General features: G+C 33.9%; 1 protein-coding gene across 2 annotated transcripts in view; it reads left to right on the forward strand.

The window, feature by feature from the left end:
• The window catches only part of LOC106464079 (nucleoporin-like protein 2), a 106,493-nt gene extending 94,105 nt beyond the window's left edge, over nucleotides 1-12,388 (forward strand). For both annotated transcript variants that reach the window (XM_013924191.2, XM_022391742.1), the window contains one exon: nucleotides 11,478-12,388. In XM_013924191.2, coding sequence (XP_013779645.1) covers nucleotides 11,478-12,058 — 581 coding nt within the window. In that variant the 3' untranslated portion in view covers nucleotides 12,059-12,388. The remainder of the gene's footprint in view (nucleotides 1-11,477) is intronic.
• Nucleotides 12,389-14,741: the final 2,353 nt, after the last annotated feature.

A 14,741-nucleotide genomic window follows, 5' to 3' on the forward strand; every position in this document is an offset into this window, starting at 1 on the left:
CAACTGATTTGCTAACATTTATAATTTCATATGGTGAAGGTGTTTTTCCAAACTTAAGAATTGCCTTCAGATTTTGTTAACAATTGGGGTTTCTATTGCTAGTTGTGAAAGGTCCTTCAGCAAGCAGAAATTAATTCTTACATACTTGAGAACCTCAATGACTCAAGAATGACTTAGTAACTTGGCAATATTAAGTATTGAAAAAGACGTACTTAATACTTTAAATTTTGATAGTTTAATTGATGCATTTGCAGCAGCAAAAGCACGAAAGGTTCATATAATGTAACCATGAATACTAGGATGCTACCTGTACAAGATCTAGTTAAGTATATGTACAGTTTTGTAGACTAATAAAATTTGTTATTTGTAAACTTAAATAGTATTTTATCAATCTGTTTTATAATCCATGTACACCACAAGTGGCTGGCTTCCCATATAAAACATAAGTTTCAAAACAAGGGATATAACAGAAATTTATTCTGCATGCTTGAAAGATTACTTTAGCTATGTGACTTTGAACAATACTGGATGACATAAATATCAAAATGGTTTACAAATTATGTAGGTACACCTTGTAGGCTATACTTCATTAGTTCCAGGTTTACAGTTGTGATATTGTGAGATGTTATATTGTGACTTTATTTTAGGCCTGTGTAAGGCGGTAATTAATTCTTTATGTTATTGTCATTAAGTGGGTAATGAGTCACAAACCAAATAATCAAAACATTTCACAGGTGGGGTGCCAAAAGTGTCTTTGACCCCGGGTGCTGAGAACCTTTGCTACACCACTGATAAGACACTATTGCTTTCAGTTCTGTGCAAACTACTATATAGGCTGAAACAAAGTTATAGAAGCTTAGCTTGATGATTTATTGCTAGAAGAAAATATTATTGTGAATTTGTGAACTACTACTGCCACAGTTAGAGTGCTATTTTGTTTCTAAGTTTTTGAAAAGCTTGCTGTATCCTTTTATACTTCATTTGAATTATGATGTTGTAGTGCGATAGGAAAGGAAGTGTTTTTCTTGGAACAAGTTAAAGTTGGCTTAGTTAAAACACTTTAAACTCTAGTGATCAAGTTTCTGTTTGCTAATTAGGATGCTGTTTGTTAGGCCATATTTACATTAAGCCTTTTCAGCCTAAATGACTATTTAAATGGGCAAAGAAAATTACTGAAAATAAATATAAAAAATATATACAAATGAATATAAAATGGGTTTAAAACTTATAGCATATATTAAATTAAACCTTCTGATTGACAGCTAAAAAGTTGGCTTGTTGATAATTTTGGTATGGTAAACAAGTTATTTCTACTGTATGTAAAAAATACAGTGAAACTGCATGTGGTGTTTCTCAAATTAAAACAAAGATAAAACTAACATTTTTATAAAATAACTTTATTGGAAAGTTTTACAAGAATGTAAGTGGTGATATAGGTAAGCATTTACAATTGTTTCCTAAAAACCTATCACAATGAAATCTTTTCAATTTTCTAGGCTGCAAGTTTATACAGATATCACACAAAAATAAAGTACTCTATTTTACAAAGTCTATGTAATTTGTATAAGATTTATTTCAATTTGAAACTATTTCATCTAGTTTTTCTTTTTTAAAATCCAATTAAACAAACCATACAACAGGTGTGTTGAATCAATGTACTAATCCTTTTAATTAAAACAGTTTAGTACTACATAGAAATTAAACATTAAGAGTAAAAACTGACAGTCGTGATACCAATCAGAATTTTACTGAAATAAGACTTAACCTCTGAGCTATGATACAATGTTCTGACAACTCATAGTGTGTCAATTTCTTATTCCTGCATTCCTTGAAATATAGTTTCCAATACGATGACTCACCTCTGTGCACAGATGTACTATTTTCCTCTTGAAGTCACACCTGAGAGAATTGCATGCTACCAGCCTTGTGAAACTTGCACCTGAAATTTGTGTGAAAACACAAGAAATTGCACTACTGCTCAATAGCATATCATGCAGCAAAACTCTCCACCAGTAGGATTGAAACACACTTCTCTGTGCAAATGCTTTCCTTACATTCATGCATGAAAATCCTCATTCTTTTCCTTGACATGGTCATGCTAAGATGTGTTTATTTTTGCTGAGACTTGTTTAAGTAATTTATTTCAACAACTTTATATTTTCTACCTTTCAATATGAATCCACAGATTAATGTGAAATCTCTTTCTGCTGATGTGAGTACACATATCACTCACAAATATCAATAACTTAGGAAATTCTTTGCCTGTTGAGATAATGACAGCCATCTTGTATTGCAAAAATGCCTCTCATGTTGAAAAATACTAAATACATTGAGAGGAAGAGTAACATAACATCGTCCAATGTATGTAGTCCATGCTTCTGCCTGGACCCTCTTCTTCCACACATTTGAAGTTGAGTAGGAAATGGAGCGATTTTTTCCACCCAACTCTTCTCTACCTACTAAATACCTCTTGACTTTTCCGGCCCACTTTACCTTCTACCCATGGTTTCAATTCACTACCACTGTTTTATGCCTCAGCCATCCTGCCTTACCAGGTAACACGTACAAGTTATTGTTTAGATTTTGTTTATTCTTCCTTAACAAGTTACTCATAGGACTTCATGTTTGAACATCATTTATTACTTCTTCCACATGTTTAAAATTAGTTTGTTACTCCTTAACATATATCACATAGTATATTGTGTTTAGTCATAGTTCATATCTCCTTCACATGTACACAGAGACATTGATGGTTGATCATATTTACTTATTCCTTACCATGTAATGTTTAGTTACAGTTCATTGCACTTTCACATGTAACACAGTTGTTGATATTTTATTCTGGTTTATTACTCCTTAATATGTTCACATACAAGATAATGTTTCAGTCTAGTTCATTACATCTTCACATCTACTCATGGTAGATAATGCTTAGTTTTAGTTGATTATACCTTGCCATAATTGTTAAAGCTTGATTCTAGTTCCATATTCTTTACTATATATACCTAGAAGATAATGTTTAGTCTTGGTTAGTTATTCTGTGTCATTTACATGTTCATGTTTAGTTCTAGTTCTTTCGTATATAACTCACTTGGGTTAATGTTTAGACATAGTTAATTCCTCCTTACCATGTCCCACTTAGCATATATCATTTAGTCATGGTTCATTGGTCCTTTCCATATATATATACAACAGTTGATGTTTAGAAATAGTTACTTATTCTTAATATCTATACTTCAATGTTAATGTTTAGTTCTAGTTCATTGCTTCTTCACATACCTCACACAGAATATGTTTTTAGTCATAGTTCATTACTCCTTAGTATGTCCACATCAGAGATGATGCTTTGATCTAGTTCCTCTTTCACATGCATACTTAGACTTCATGTTTAGTTCTCTTTCATTACTCCTTCAAATGTACATACAGGAGATAATATTTCAATATCATTATTCTTCCTTACCTTGCAACATTTTGATGATGATGTATAAACTTCATACATTATCCCTTAACATGTCCATTTAATGTTTAATCATAGTTTTTACTGCTTAATGTGTACCTATGGATGATAAAGTTTAGTTCCCTTTGAATTATTTCTTGACAAGTTCCAAAAGACAATAATAATTTTCTATAATTCATTAATTCTTAACATTTACATGTAGTGGATAATGATTTATCTTCATTCATTACTCCTTAACATGTCCACATGGTCTATCATAATTAGATCTAGGAATTTAGTTCTTTATGTACCACAAGCTGAGGTGCCCGTCCTTTGTCCAGGTTATGAAATATATGGAGATGGATGCTAAAATAACACAAATATCCTAACTTTCACACAATTTATTTATAACATAACCTATTATTACAGTATTCATCATTGCCTCACCAATAAGGTTTAAGAACTCAATATGTATTATTCTTAAAATATGGTATACACTGTGTGATGATCAGGGTGACTTTTTAGGAAGAGGTAGTAACCAAAGTAGTGGTGGTAGGAGTGCTTTCTGTTAACTGCTTTCAACACCAAACTCTTTATGCTCTTCCACAGTGTATCACATGATTAATTAATTGATTCTCATTGGCTGCAGAAGTGTATTATGGGCTAAAGTTGAAGGGTCATGTCAGAGTAGGAAGTGAGTATAACTCAAGAAATGGCTCATCATATTGGCTTTATGATGGCTATTGGTATAGAAACTTCAGCTGAGTGTATGTAATATTCCCATTGTGGTGGCCATTTTCTGTTCATTGCATTCCTTTGTAGAGAGTGGTAGCACCCACTGTGAGACATATAAAACCTCTGTGTGCCTTTCTCCTCACACTGTGTGTATGCTGTTTTATAGAAAATTTAATGAAGTTATTTTTTGTCTTTAGTATAAGGACATGGCACCATCTATAAATGTAGTCAACATACATCAAATATAATAAATGCTCAGTAACATCAATAATGGGATGGAGGGGATTGTGAAACACCCATTAACATGCCCTTTGTTCCAAACTATCATCCCACAAAGTTTGGTTGAGGTTGGCTCATTGGCGTAGGAGTAGTTTAGTAATGGATAAACAGAAAGACACAGATTTTTGCGCTTTATTTGTATAGGAAATTGTGATGGTAATAAAATAAATTATACTTTTATAGAAAAAAAATCACCTTTAAAAACTATGGTAATAATTTATTAACTTGGTGACATTTCGAGCAAATGCTCTTTTTCAAGCAAAGAAAGAAATAACTTAAACTATCAAAAAAGAATTATTTGTTTGTAAATTGAGTTGTTTAAGTTCTTTGGGTATTAACGAATGGTTCAGCTTTATATATATATTTTTAATACCTTTCTTTTACTCTCTTAAAATGTTTAAGTTATTTCTTTCTTGGCTATATAAAGTTGTTCTATATTTCTAATAATTTTTAATACTGTTTTTTAATCACCAGCTCTATAATATTGTTTAATTTTTGTAGTTCTATCTCGCATTACGTTCTATTTTGTGTATTGTTTCATTTCACAACGTTCCTGTAATTGTTATTAACCAACAGGCTTGTTTCTGGCTTGAAAATGAGCATCTCCTCAAAACGTTGCTAAGTTAATAAATTATCACCATAGTTTTTACACATGATTTTTTTTCTAAAAGTCTAATTTATATAAAATAGTTTTTGTTTTTGGGGTAGGGATGTGGCACCATTTATGAGTGTAGCTAATGTTCACTTATATCAAAGATAATAAATGCTCAATAAAATCAATAATGGGGGTGAAGGGGGTTGTAAACCCCACATTAACATGCCTCTTGTTCCAAACTATCATTCCACAAAGTTTGTTTTAGATTAGCTCAGTGACCTAGTAGTAGTTAAAGGACAAACAGACAGACATACAGATCTATAGAAAGAATTTATAGTTTTTTTTGTCTTTGGTGTAAGGACATGGCACCATCTATGAATGTAGTCAACTTACATGAAATATAATAAATGCTCAATAACAGCAATAATTGGGGTGGAGGAGATTGTGAACCCTCCATTGACATGCTCCTTTTTTAGACCATCATCCCACAAAGTTTGGTTGAGATTGGCACAGTGACCTAGGAGTAGTTAGATAAGGGACAAATAGACAGACATACAGATTTTTGTGCTTTATATATAGATTAGAGGATAAGTTTTAGACATAATCGTTTATCATAACATGTCACACATTGATGATAATATTTTGTTATAGTACGTTCCTTCTGAGCATGTACATATTGTAGGTAATGTTTTGACCTAGTTATTTACTTTCCACATAGACTATAGTGACTAGATCTGGTTAATTACTACTTCATGTACCATCATCAGATAGGGTTTTGACATAATATTTTACTCCATACCATGTTGCCCATAGTTAAGGTTTAGATGTGGCTACATACTTCATAACAAATATTCCTAGTAGATAATGTTTCCTCTTCTTTCCTCACTCCTTAACCTATACATGTAGAACATAGTGTTCAGACATAGTTCTGGGCTTATTCCATTTAAACATGTTCATAACCTGTCATATTCTGGGGGCCCTGCACATCATTGTGGGCTGTCTTCTCGACATGACATTGTCCTACCCACAGATTAATCCTCACCCACTGGTCTTCCATTGTTCTGCTTTCTCATTGCTCCTCTTCATCTTGGTACCTTGCCATACCCCTCTTTGCTAATTTCTTCTATTCTATTGTCATGTGCTTCATTCTTCATCCCTGGCTGTCTATGCCCTCAGTCTGGTCTGGTCCAATCCTTTTTATTATGATTGTCCTCCTCTCTAACTCCTCCATCAGGTCTTTGCATAGTTTGGAACACCCCTTAAGAGGTCCCTTTGGTGGCCCCTCATAGGCTATCCCAACCTTGTTTCTCTTGCTCCATCTCCTCGCATCTTAGCCCTAGCTACTCCTTCCCAAGTTTCCATCCCTTTTGCTCCATCCTCTCACATTGCTCTTTCCTTACATATGGAATTGTCCAGTCCACCTTCCTGATCATGTAACCATCCCTTTGTCCCACTCCCATCATCCCTTTACCTCTTCTGTGTGTCAATGTACAGGATGTACTTATTACTTTGGTCTCATTATCCCTGTTTTCCTTTGACTTCATTACTTTATCATACATTTCTCCCATTTCATTGGACTGTTCTCATGTAATCTATAAGTCTTTTCTATCTTTGGTTTAGGGTGGTATTTACTCCAGCTTCTGTCCTTCCTGATGTTACAGTTTTCTTTCTTCTCTGCCTCTTTTCTACCATTTTTCATTCCTTTATTATCCACTGCCCTCTTCCTACTTCTTTCCTACATCATTGTGGTTCTCCATGCTCTTACCCATGTCCCATTCAAATCTCTAGCAGGTGTTTCTGTACTCCCTAGACATGTGTCCTATTCCTACTTGCTGTTGATAATTGTTGTATTGATATCTGTGCCCTTGTTTCCTCTCGCTTTTTCATTACTGCTCTTCCCTTCTCCTTTGACCTAGCCAGTTTACCTTGCATTCCATGGTAGGGGAAAGTAATCACTCCTTTTCTCCCACATCCTCTCCTTCAATTTCTCCTTTCAGTGTTATTTCTGTTTTGGCCACTTGGTGTTTTGTCATACACTTCTTTCTTGTGCCCTTAGTAACTGGGACACCTCCTCTACCTGGGGCCTCTCTCCTTACCCCATTACGGATTGGATCTGCCAGCACATATGTGAGATGGATGTTTGTATGCTCTCTCTCAAGCCTCCTCTCTTCGTTATTTCCCCCTTTTCTCCACACTGGCATTTGGTTGTCTCATCTACAATGAGTGTGAGTATTCATTTAGTTTTTCCTTCTTCACCATTCTTCTACCTTTGGATCCTACTAGGCTTCTAGTGTTGCCTTACAGGGTATACTTACCCAAAATTGTGCATCAGGCCAGGTTAACATGAAGCACTCAGACCATCCACCCTGTAGTGTCTAATGGTTGAATGATTGTTTCATAAGTATTCTTAAGTTGTGCCCACTGCAGTGCCTTTTTCTTGCAACTGGTGTGAGCCCTTAGTATTTGATAGTTGAGGAGCTGTGCATGGATACCTTTTATATGTGCCCTTCTCCCACAGCTTGTATTGACATGTAGAGACTGATGGCCAAGGAGGTGAGCACAGTTGGTACGGTCTAAACGTGCCCAAATCTTAATACACATATTGGCCTTTTGATAGCTTGTGTGCAAGATCTCGGATGGTCATGTACTTATTCCATCTGACCTTGCAATACCTTTTAGGCTTTTTGCCTCACCGTATCCTTCACTCAGGTGAAGAGTATACCCTAATTCAGATGAGATGTGGTCTCCCACAGATGTGTCCTTATTAAGCCCCTGCCATAGAATATCGCACCCCTATTAGCACTCTTGAAGGGAGGCTCATCTAGGTAATTTATACACTGATCCCTCCAACATCTCAATGTGGGATTCTAACAAATCTATACACAGAGGTGAGTCATCATATCAAAACTTAACATTTTCTTCACCTTTTGATAGCTACTTGCCTCCATGCATATTCCCATCCTTCCTCCCCACTTTCCCAGGGCACAGGATTTTTGCATGTGAATCTAATGAGAGCATTTTCACAGGGATTGGTGTTACTCTCCTCTTGGTGGAAGGTTTTGTTGCATGATGTAGTAAAGCAATTTCAGGTGTTTTCACATGAATTTTATGTGGAAGTTTCACAAGGCTTATGGTGTGTGATTCCCTTAGGCAGGAGATCATTATTTCAAGTAGGAAAATAGCTAACCTGTGCACAAAGGTGAGTATCTATCAGAAATACATTTTCAGGTAAGGAAAATGTTAACTTTCTCAATTATAACATGAAGTCATATTTTGACAAAATTTTAAAACTTGAAGTAGTTTTGAGCCAAATTTGATGACGAGGAACCCACTAATAATGACTAATAATGGCTGATGATGACAAAACCTTGTCGAAACGTTGTACATTTGCTGTTATATTAAAGTTTTTCTTCATTACCCATTCAAGCCATCTCCAGCCATTATTAGTTTTGAGCCAGTATTGTTAGTTTTATTTAAAATTTGTAGTCATTATTTAGTTTGTAGGATTACTTCATAATAAGCTTACAAGTAATTAAGCATTTACATTCTACAGGCTTTCTCTGTCATAAACTTTCGGCTCAATACAACAATAGGCTTAGTTATCAGTGCATACTGGTTGAATATATTACTTTATCAGTTGTTATTTTTCAGATAGTTCAATATGCTTATATATAAAGTGCAAACAAATTATGGGTTTTTCTGTAGAAAAAACAAATTTTTATGTGCTAAGAATGCTTTAAAGGACCACTGGAAATACTTCTGAAACTCTTTACCACATCATTTTTGAACCTGATTCTAGCTTGTGATTTAATAAATATATCTCAAATTTGAGTCACCTTTTTAGTATGAAAACCATCAGCAAACTTTAAGTCTAATCAAAAAAGTTTGAGTTAAATTTTTTCTGCATTCATAATTTACAATTTTTACAAAGGAAAATGTTGAAATATGATAAAAGTTATTAGCATATGTTAGGGCTCAGCATTGAATTTTTGGAGTCTGTTGATTGTACAGTTCACAGAGCTGCTACATTTTGGGGTCCTTTAACTGATTTTAGAAGTTCTCCCAACCCTTAAAAAAAATCAATTAATAAAATTTGCTGAAAGTTCTTAAATCCAATAACTTCAATTTTTAAGTATTTTAAATAGAAATTGCTTGAATTGTATAATTTAAATAAGAAGACTAAATACACTAGAGAGTCTGTCAAAAAAGGTAGTAATTTAGTTTACCTGATAAAAAAATAAAATTGTACACTTCTATGCCCATTACAATAAATATGTTATGAAAATAAACAAAAGAGACTCCTCCATAGCTGCAGCACATGAAATTCTTATAGGCAGGATTAGAGGAAATTAATCTATGAGACCTTTTTTTCCTTTTTATTAGCTCTATTTTTGCATGCCAAAATACCAAACATGGGACACATATCTACCCAGTTTGATTTTATTGCTCACCAGCAGTGTTCCCTCTAAGCTGTGTGGCTGCAAAACAACCAGTCAAGGGCTGTGCACTTAATTATTCCAGCAGTACACATCCTCAGTAATGGTGAGGAGTCTCAACACATTGATGGCCTTAATGACCCTGGCAGTCAATAGGCCTAAAGCCCAAATAACGAACTGGTAGTATTGCAAAGCAGCCTAATGATCCAATAGGGTCGATGGTCTAAAAATACCATTCCCCTAAAAAAAATTGGTATTGCACATCCACACATTGCCTTGATACTAGTGCACATGAAAAAATTCATTCTACACATGGATTGAAAAAATTAGATGGAACGTTGCTCATCAGCATCTCTACCAGCCTACCCTCAAATTGAAATTCTTTTAGGCAGGACTAGAATAAATTAATCTATGTGACCTTGGGCGTGATACCTCCCGATTTCAAAACTGTAATTAGATTTCAAATTAGTCAAGAGATGACAGAGCTATGAGCTAAAGGTTTGTACTTGAAAAACTCAGAGTCATTCTATGAGCCACTATGCCATGGCTAAAAACAAAAATATATAATGAAGAAAATTTGGTAAATCAAAAGATCTTTATGAAATACTAGGTTCTCTTTTGACAGGTAAACCTGTCTTCTTAAGGATTAAAGGAAGCCAGATCCATCTGTTGAAAGCTTTATTGGTTTCTTTATGATTATAAATAGGAAGAAAAATTAAGATTTTAAAGGAGAATAGGGATTGTTGGTTATTCGTAAAATTGCTATAAGAAGTATCCAAAAGAAAATAAATAATGTGCAAGAAAAATTAAAATTTTAAAGGAGAATAGGGATTGTTGGTTATTCGTAAAATTGCTATAAGAAGTATCCAAAAGAAAATAAATGCCGCAATAAAATGTACACAAACAAGTAAAGTGATACTTTACGATCCCTACTTTCATTTAAAGTTTTAATTTTTTTCCTATGTATTTGTTCAGTTTTTATATGTCCGTGAAATGGACACAACATCTATAAACTTTCAGTATACCCATGTCTCTAATAGCTATAACGTTTACAAAAACTAAAACCACAATCACAAATTTTAAAAATTTAATCTTTGCTTTTGCCTACAGATGAGTGTGAAAAGATACTTAAGGAGGGGCATGATATGTTTACCATTTATATTATACCTATATATCTATCTATATGGAATTTTATTGGAATATCAAAATCAGATCCCCACAGACCAGTAACATAAGCTGCAGAAATCTTGTAGCAATAGTTTGAGCTGACTAAGTATTAGCCCTGCTGACTTGATCAGGTAGGTAAGTAGTAGATGAAATATTTGCTGTTTTAGAAATTTTTGAATTGTTGTACCGAAAACGTTAGTGACCTTGTTAGCATATTATTAGTATATATGCGCATAATATATCATAACCAGTACTTTGAATGGTTGGTTTTTCACTTAGGAGTTCGAAGGGTGGTTTTTCAGCACATGAATTATTTGGAATCCTTGTCAATCCCTACTATTACATACTACCATACTTAAAATACGACAAATGAACCATCACTCTAACAAAAATGGGTGTTGTCCAATTATTGTAATAACCATATCTTTGCTATGTGCATGTCATTATTTCACTTTGGTATGTTGTGTATATTGTGTATAATACATAACTGAGCGATTTTAAAGTTACTTTTAGATATACAAAATGTGTACTTTTGTGTTGCTATAGTTGATAAACTTGAACAGAACACAGTTTGATTTCTTTCTGGCTATATGTATTTGACATAGTGGGCTGTTAAAATGTGAAATAATATTTAACTTTAGTTTTATTCCAGCTTAGAAACTTTCAATAATTTGAAATAGAAATTTTGAGTTATTTAGAAAGTATAAAAAATCAAATTATATTTAATTTTATTTACTGTTAAGAGATATTGAGAGGAATTATCCATAATTTTATATTTCTAAACCATGCATTTTTACAAAATTTATAACCATTTATTATTCCATTCTAGGTGAAATTTCTCAGTTTGGTTTTAACATAACCCCGTCATTTCATGGAACCCCACAAGCTCATACTGCTGAAGAAAGTATATTTGGAAAATCATTGCAGTTGTCATCATTTGGAAAGTCTGCACAGCCATCGTCATCATTAAATAGTCAAGCAAACCTTGAGCAATCAGCTTTTCAATTAGCATTACTTGGATCACCTGAGCAGTCTTCTTCATTTTCTAAAAGGACTTCTGAGTCATTATCATTATTTGGAAAACCCACTATGGTTCTATCTTCATCTGATAAACCATCAGATCAATTAATAGTCTCTAGTAAACCAGCAGAAAACACATCTTTGATTGGTTCAGAGGTGTCAAATAAGGCATCTGGATTCTCCTTTACAGAACAACTGTCTGCTGCAAGACAAGTTGGTATGACTACAAGTTCATTTCAAAAAGCAACAGGTCAAAACAATGAAATGACAAGCATATTATATACACCCCTTGCAGTTCTCAAGAATACAGAAAAAGAACAGTTTAGCACCCCTACATTTACACTAGGGAAAATACCCTTACGACCACCCCCAAGGGAACTTTGTTGCTAAAGATTGCATTTGTTTTTAGTTAACCAAACGTACATTTTTTAGATGTGTTGATAATGCTTCAGTAATTGAAATATTTTAGATATTTGTGAAGCTCAGAAATGAATGTTACTTGTAAATTGATGATTTGAACTAAATATCAATGATTTGTTGTTTTTAAACAATACATAAAGAACTGTAATTTAGAACTGAAGCTTTGTTTGCATTAAATATAAGTAAAATTTTTGTTGTATTGACGTACCGAGGTTAATCCTGTCACAATGGGTGTATGTATTAGAATGTATGGAATATATATATTGCATAGTCAGTATTTCAAATATATTTATACTCTGACATCTTGAGGGAAACTGAGGCACAGAAGGCGGAAATAATTTACTAAGTGTAAGGCAACGTATATGGGAATGTTGATGGACATTGGTACAAAACTTGCTATCCAACACCGCGCGTGAGAATTTTAAAAGCAAAGTTAATAACCATATTAACATAAACAACCCTCTACACACCTACCTTCCCGAGATGTTCAACTAGGAAGTAGTAAAACTCATGATAACACAACGCAACAACTCATTAAATAATAGTCCCAGAAATACAATACACTCTTTCAAAGACAGAAGAAAAGAAAGAAGGCTCCAGGACACGAGAAAATACAATATATCCTTATCAAAAAAGGCACACTAAGATTGTACGACCATCTAGTTGTTATATTTAATGTATCCCTACAATCAGGTTACATAACAACTGCATTGGAAGCTAGCGTGTATGTTAATGTTTCTGAAAGAAGGAAAGCTAGCAAGTAAACCACAAAGCTACAGACCAATCAGCCTAACCAGCTGTATTGAAAAACTATTAGAACAAATCATCATTTAAATACATTTTGTCTATCTCAAAATGATATCAAAATTACCTGAAATACAAAAAGAATTCATGAAAAAAAAAAGACAAACAACAGACCATCTGGTAAGATTCACAGAAACCATACTAAATAGATTTAACCGAAACGATTGCACTGTCCTTTGTTTTCTCGATGTTGAGAAAGCATTCGCCACTGTATGGCACAGCGGACTAAAATATCGAATTTTCCAAATGAAACTACCGTGAGGTATTATTTGCTGGCTCACCAAATTTCTAGAAAACAGGAAAGCTAGAATTAATGTGTTCACTTTAACAGTTATTGTTTAGTTTATTTAGTGGTTATTTAGTTTTCGTAACAAGAGTGTTAAAAGTTAATTCTACCGAAGAATTAATGTGGGCTTCATTCACGAACCAAACCAACACCCAAGGAGGGAGGTCGAAGGCGTACCTGATCCTCCCAGGTCACTAGACCAAACAACGATCAGTGAAACTACCAGACACGGTTCCGAGTGCTGCACTACGCAGGCAGGTGTCCCTGAAGTAGGAGTACTTAGCCGTACCCTGGTTATCATGTATGTCAGAGACATACCTCTCAAAGACCCAAACCACACTTTTTGCTCACAGTTCGCGGATGGTGTTGCAATCTGGAAGAGTGCCTCAAAACCAACAATAGCAACATACAATACACAACCACTACTAAACGAAATAGTATTGCACTGCAGTAAATGGAGAATTAAAATTAATGCACACAAAACACAAGTCATGTTATTTACAATATCGTACAAAACAAGCAAAAGAATACCACATTTATATCTAGACGGGACTCTCTTACAGGTAGCAAAATTCTTAGGGATTACGTTTAAGAAAAAAATAACCTGGATACCACACATTAATAGCATAAAAACCAAAATTTAGAAAAAGCGAGTTGCCCTACGAGCCTAACAGACATCGATCATAGAGCTTCACCAGAAACATATTAAAAATTTATAGAACATACATAAATAAGTTCACTCGTAGAATATGGCTTTATAAGATGGATCAATGTATCTAAAACACACATCAACAAATACAAAACTATATTTTAACAAACTCAGTATTTCTACATAACTATTCAAACATGCCATCTCTCTCGGACAGACCCCTTGATAACTCACTTCAATATTATAAGAAAAACGTTAATAAAAATGAACTGATGAGCAAAGTAGAGAGTTGCATAATACGTGATTAACCAAGCCTTAGTACCTCTCCCCTCTAGACATCATAAATAAGACACTTTCAGGCCAAACAGTGTAAGGCTAACTGAATACTACACGAAAATATTTTACATGTAAAAATAGGATTATGTGTGTTTATATATGACTTCTAAATGGAACTGTATTGCAAACACAGACTAATAGTGCGATTATGCATAAGTGAAGCTAGTGAAAATATACGAGTTAATTTTACTCCAGGAATTGGACATAGTATGTTAATCAAAAACTGTGGACAGTGTACAAAATTTAACATACTGTGAGTAATGCAACAACGTAACAGGGGTTATTACCTAGGATTCAGTAACAGTGTAAATAAAATAAGTTTCTGAGAGGAAGAGGTCAATGCTGAACCTTGTCCAAAACATGGAACGAATCTCGATGAAGAAAACCAGTCGTAGTGAATGGGTTAAATGTTTTAGATATCAAAATATGTATTAAAACATTTCGAATTGATCGAGAATATCACTAAGTGAAGGTTAAATTGTTATTTTGCTTCTGTACCACACAAACTCAATTAGTTGTTTGAATTTTGTTTTAGATTTTAAGCATGGTTTCTAAGTTTAGGAAGCATTGGAAATTAA

The sequence above is a fragment of the Limulus polyphemus genome, unplaced genomic scaffold, assembly GCF_000517525.1.
Source record: "Limulus polyphemus unplaced genomic scaffold, Limulus_polyphemus-2.1.2 Scaffold1557, whole genome shotgun sequence".
NCBI lineage: Eukaryota > Metazoa > Arthropoda > Merostomata > Xiphosura > Limulidae > Limulus > Limulus polyphemus.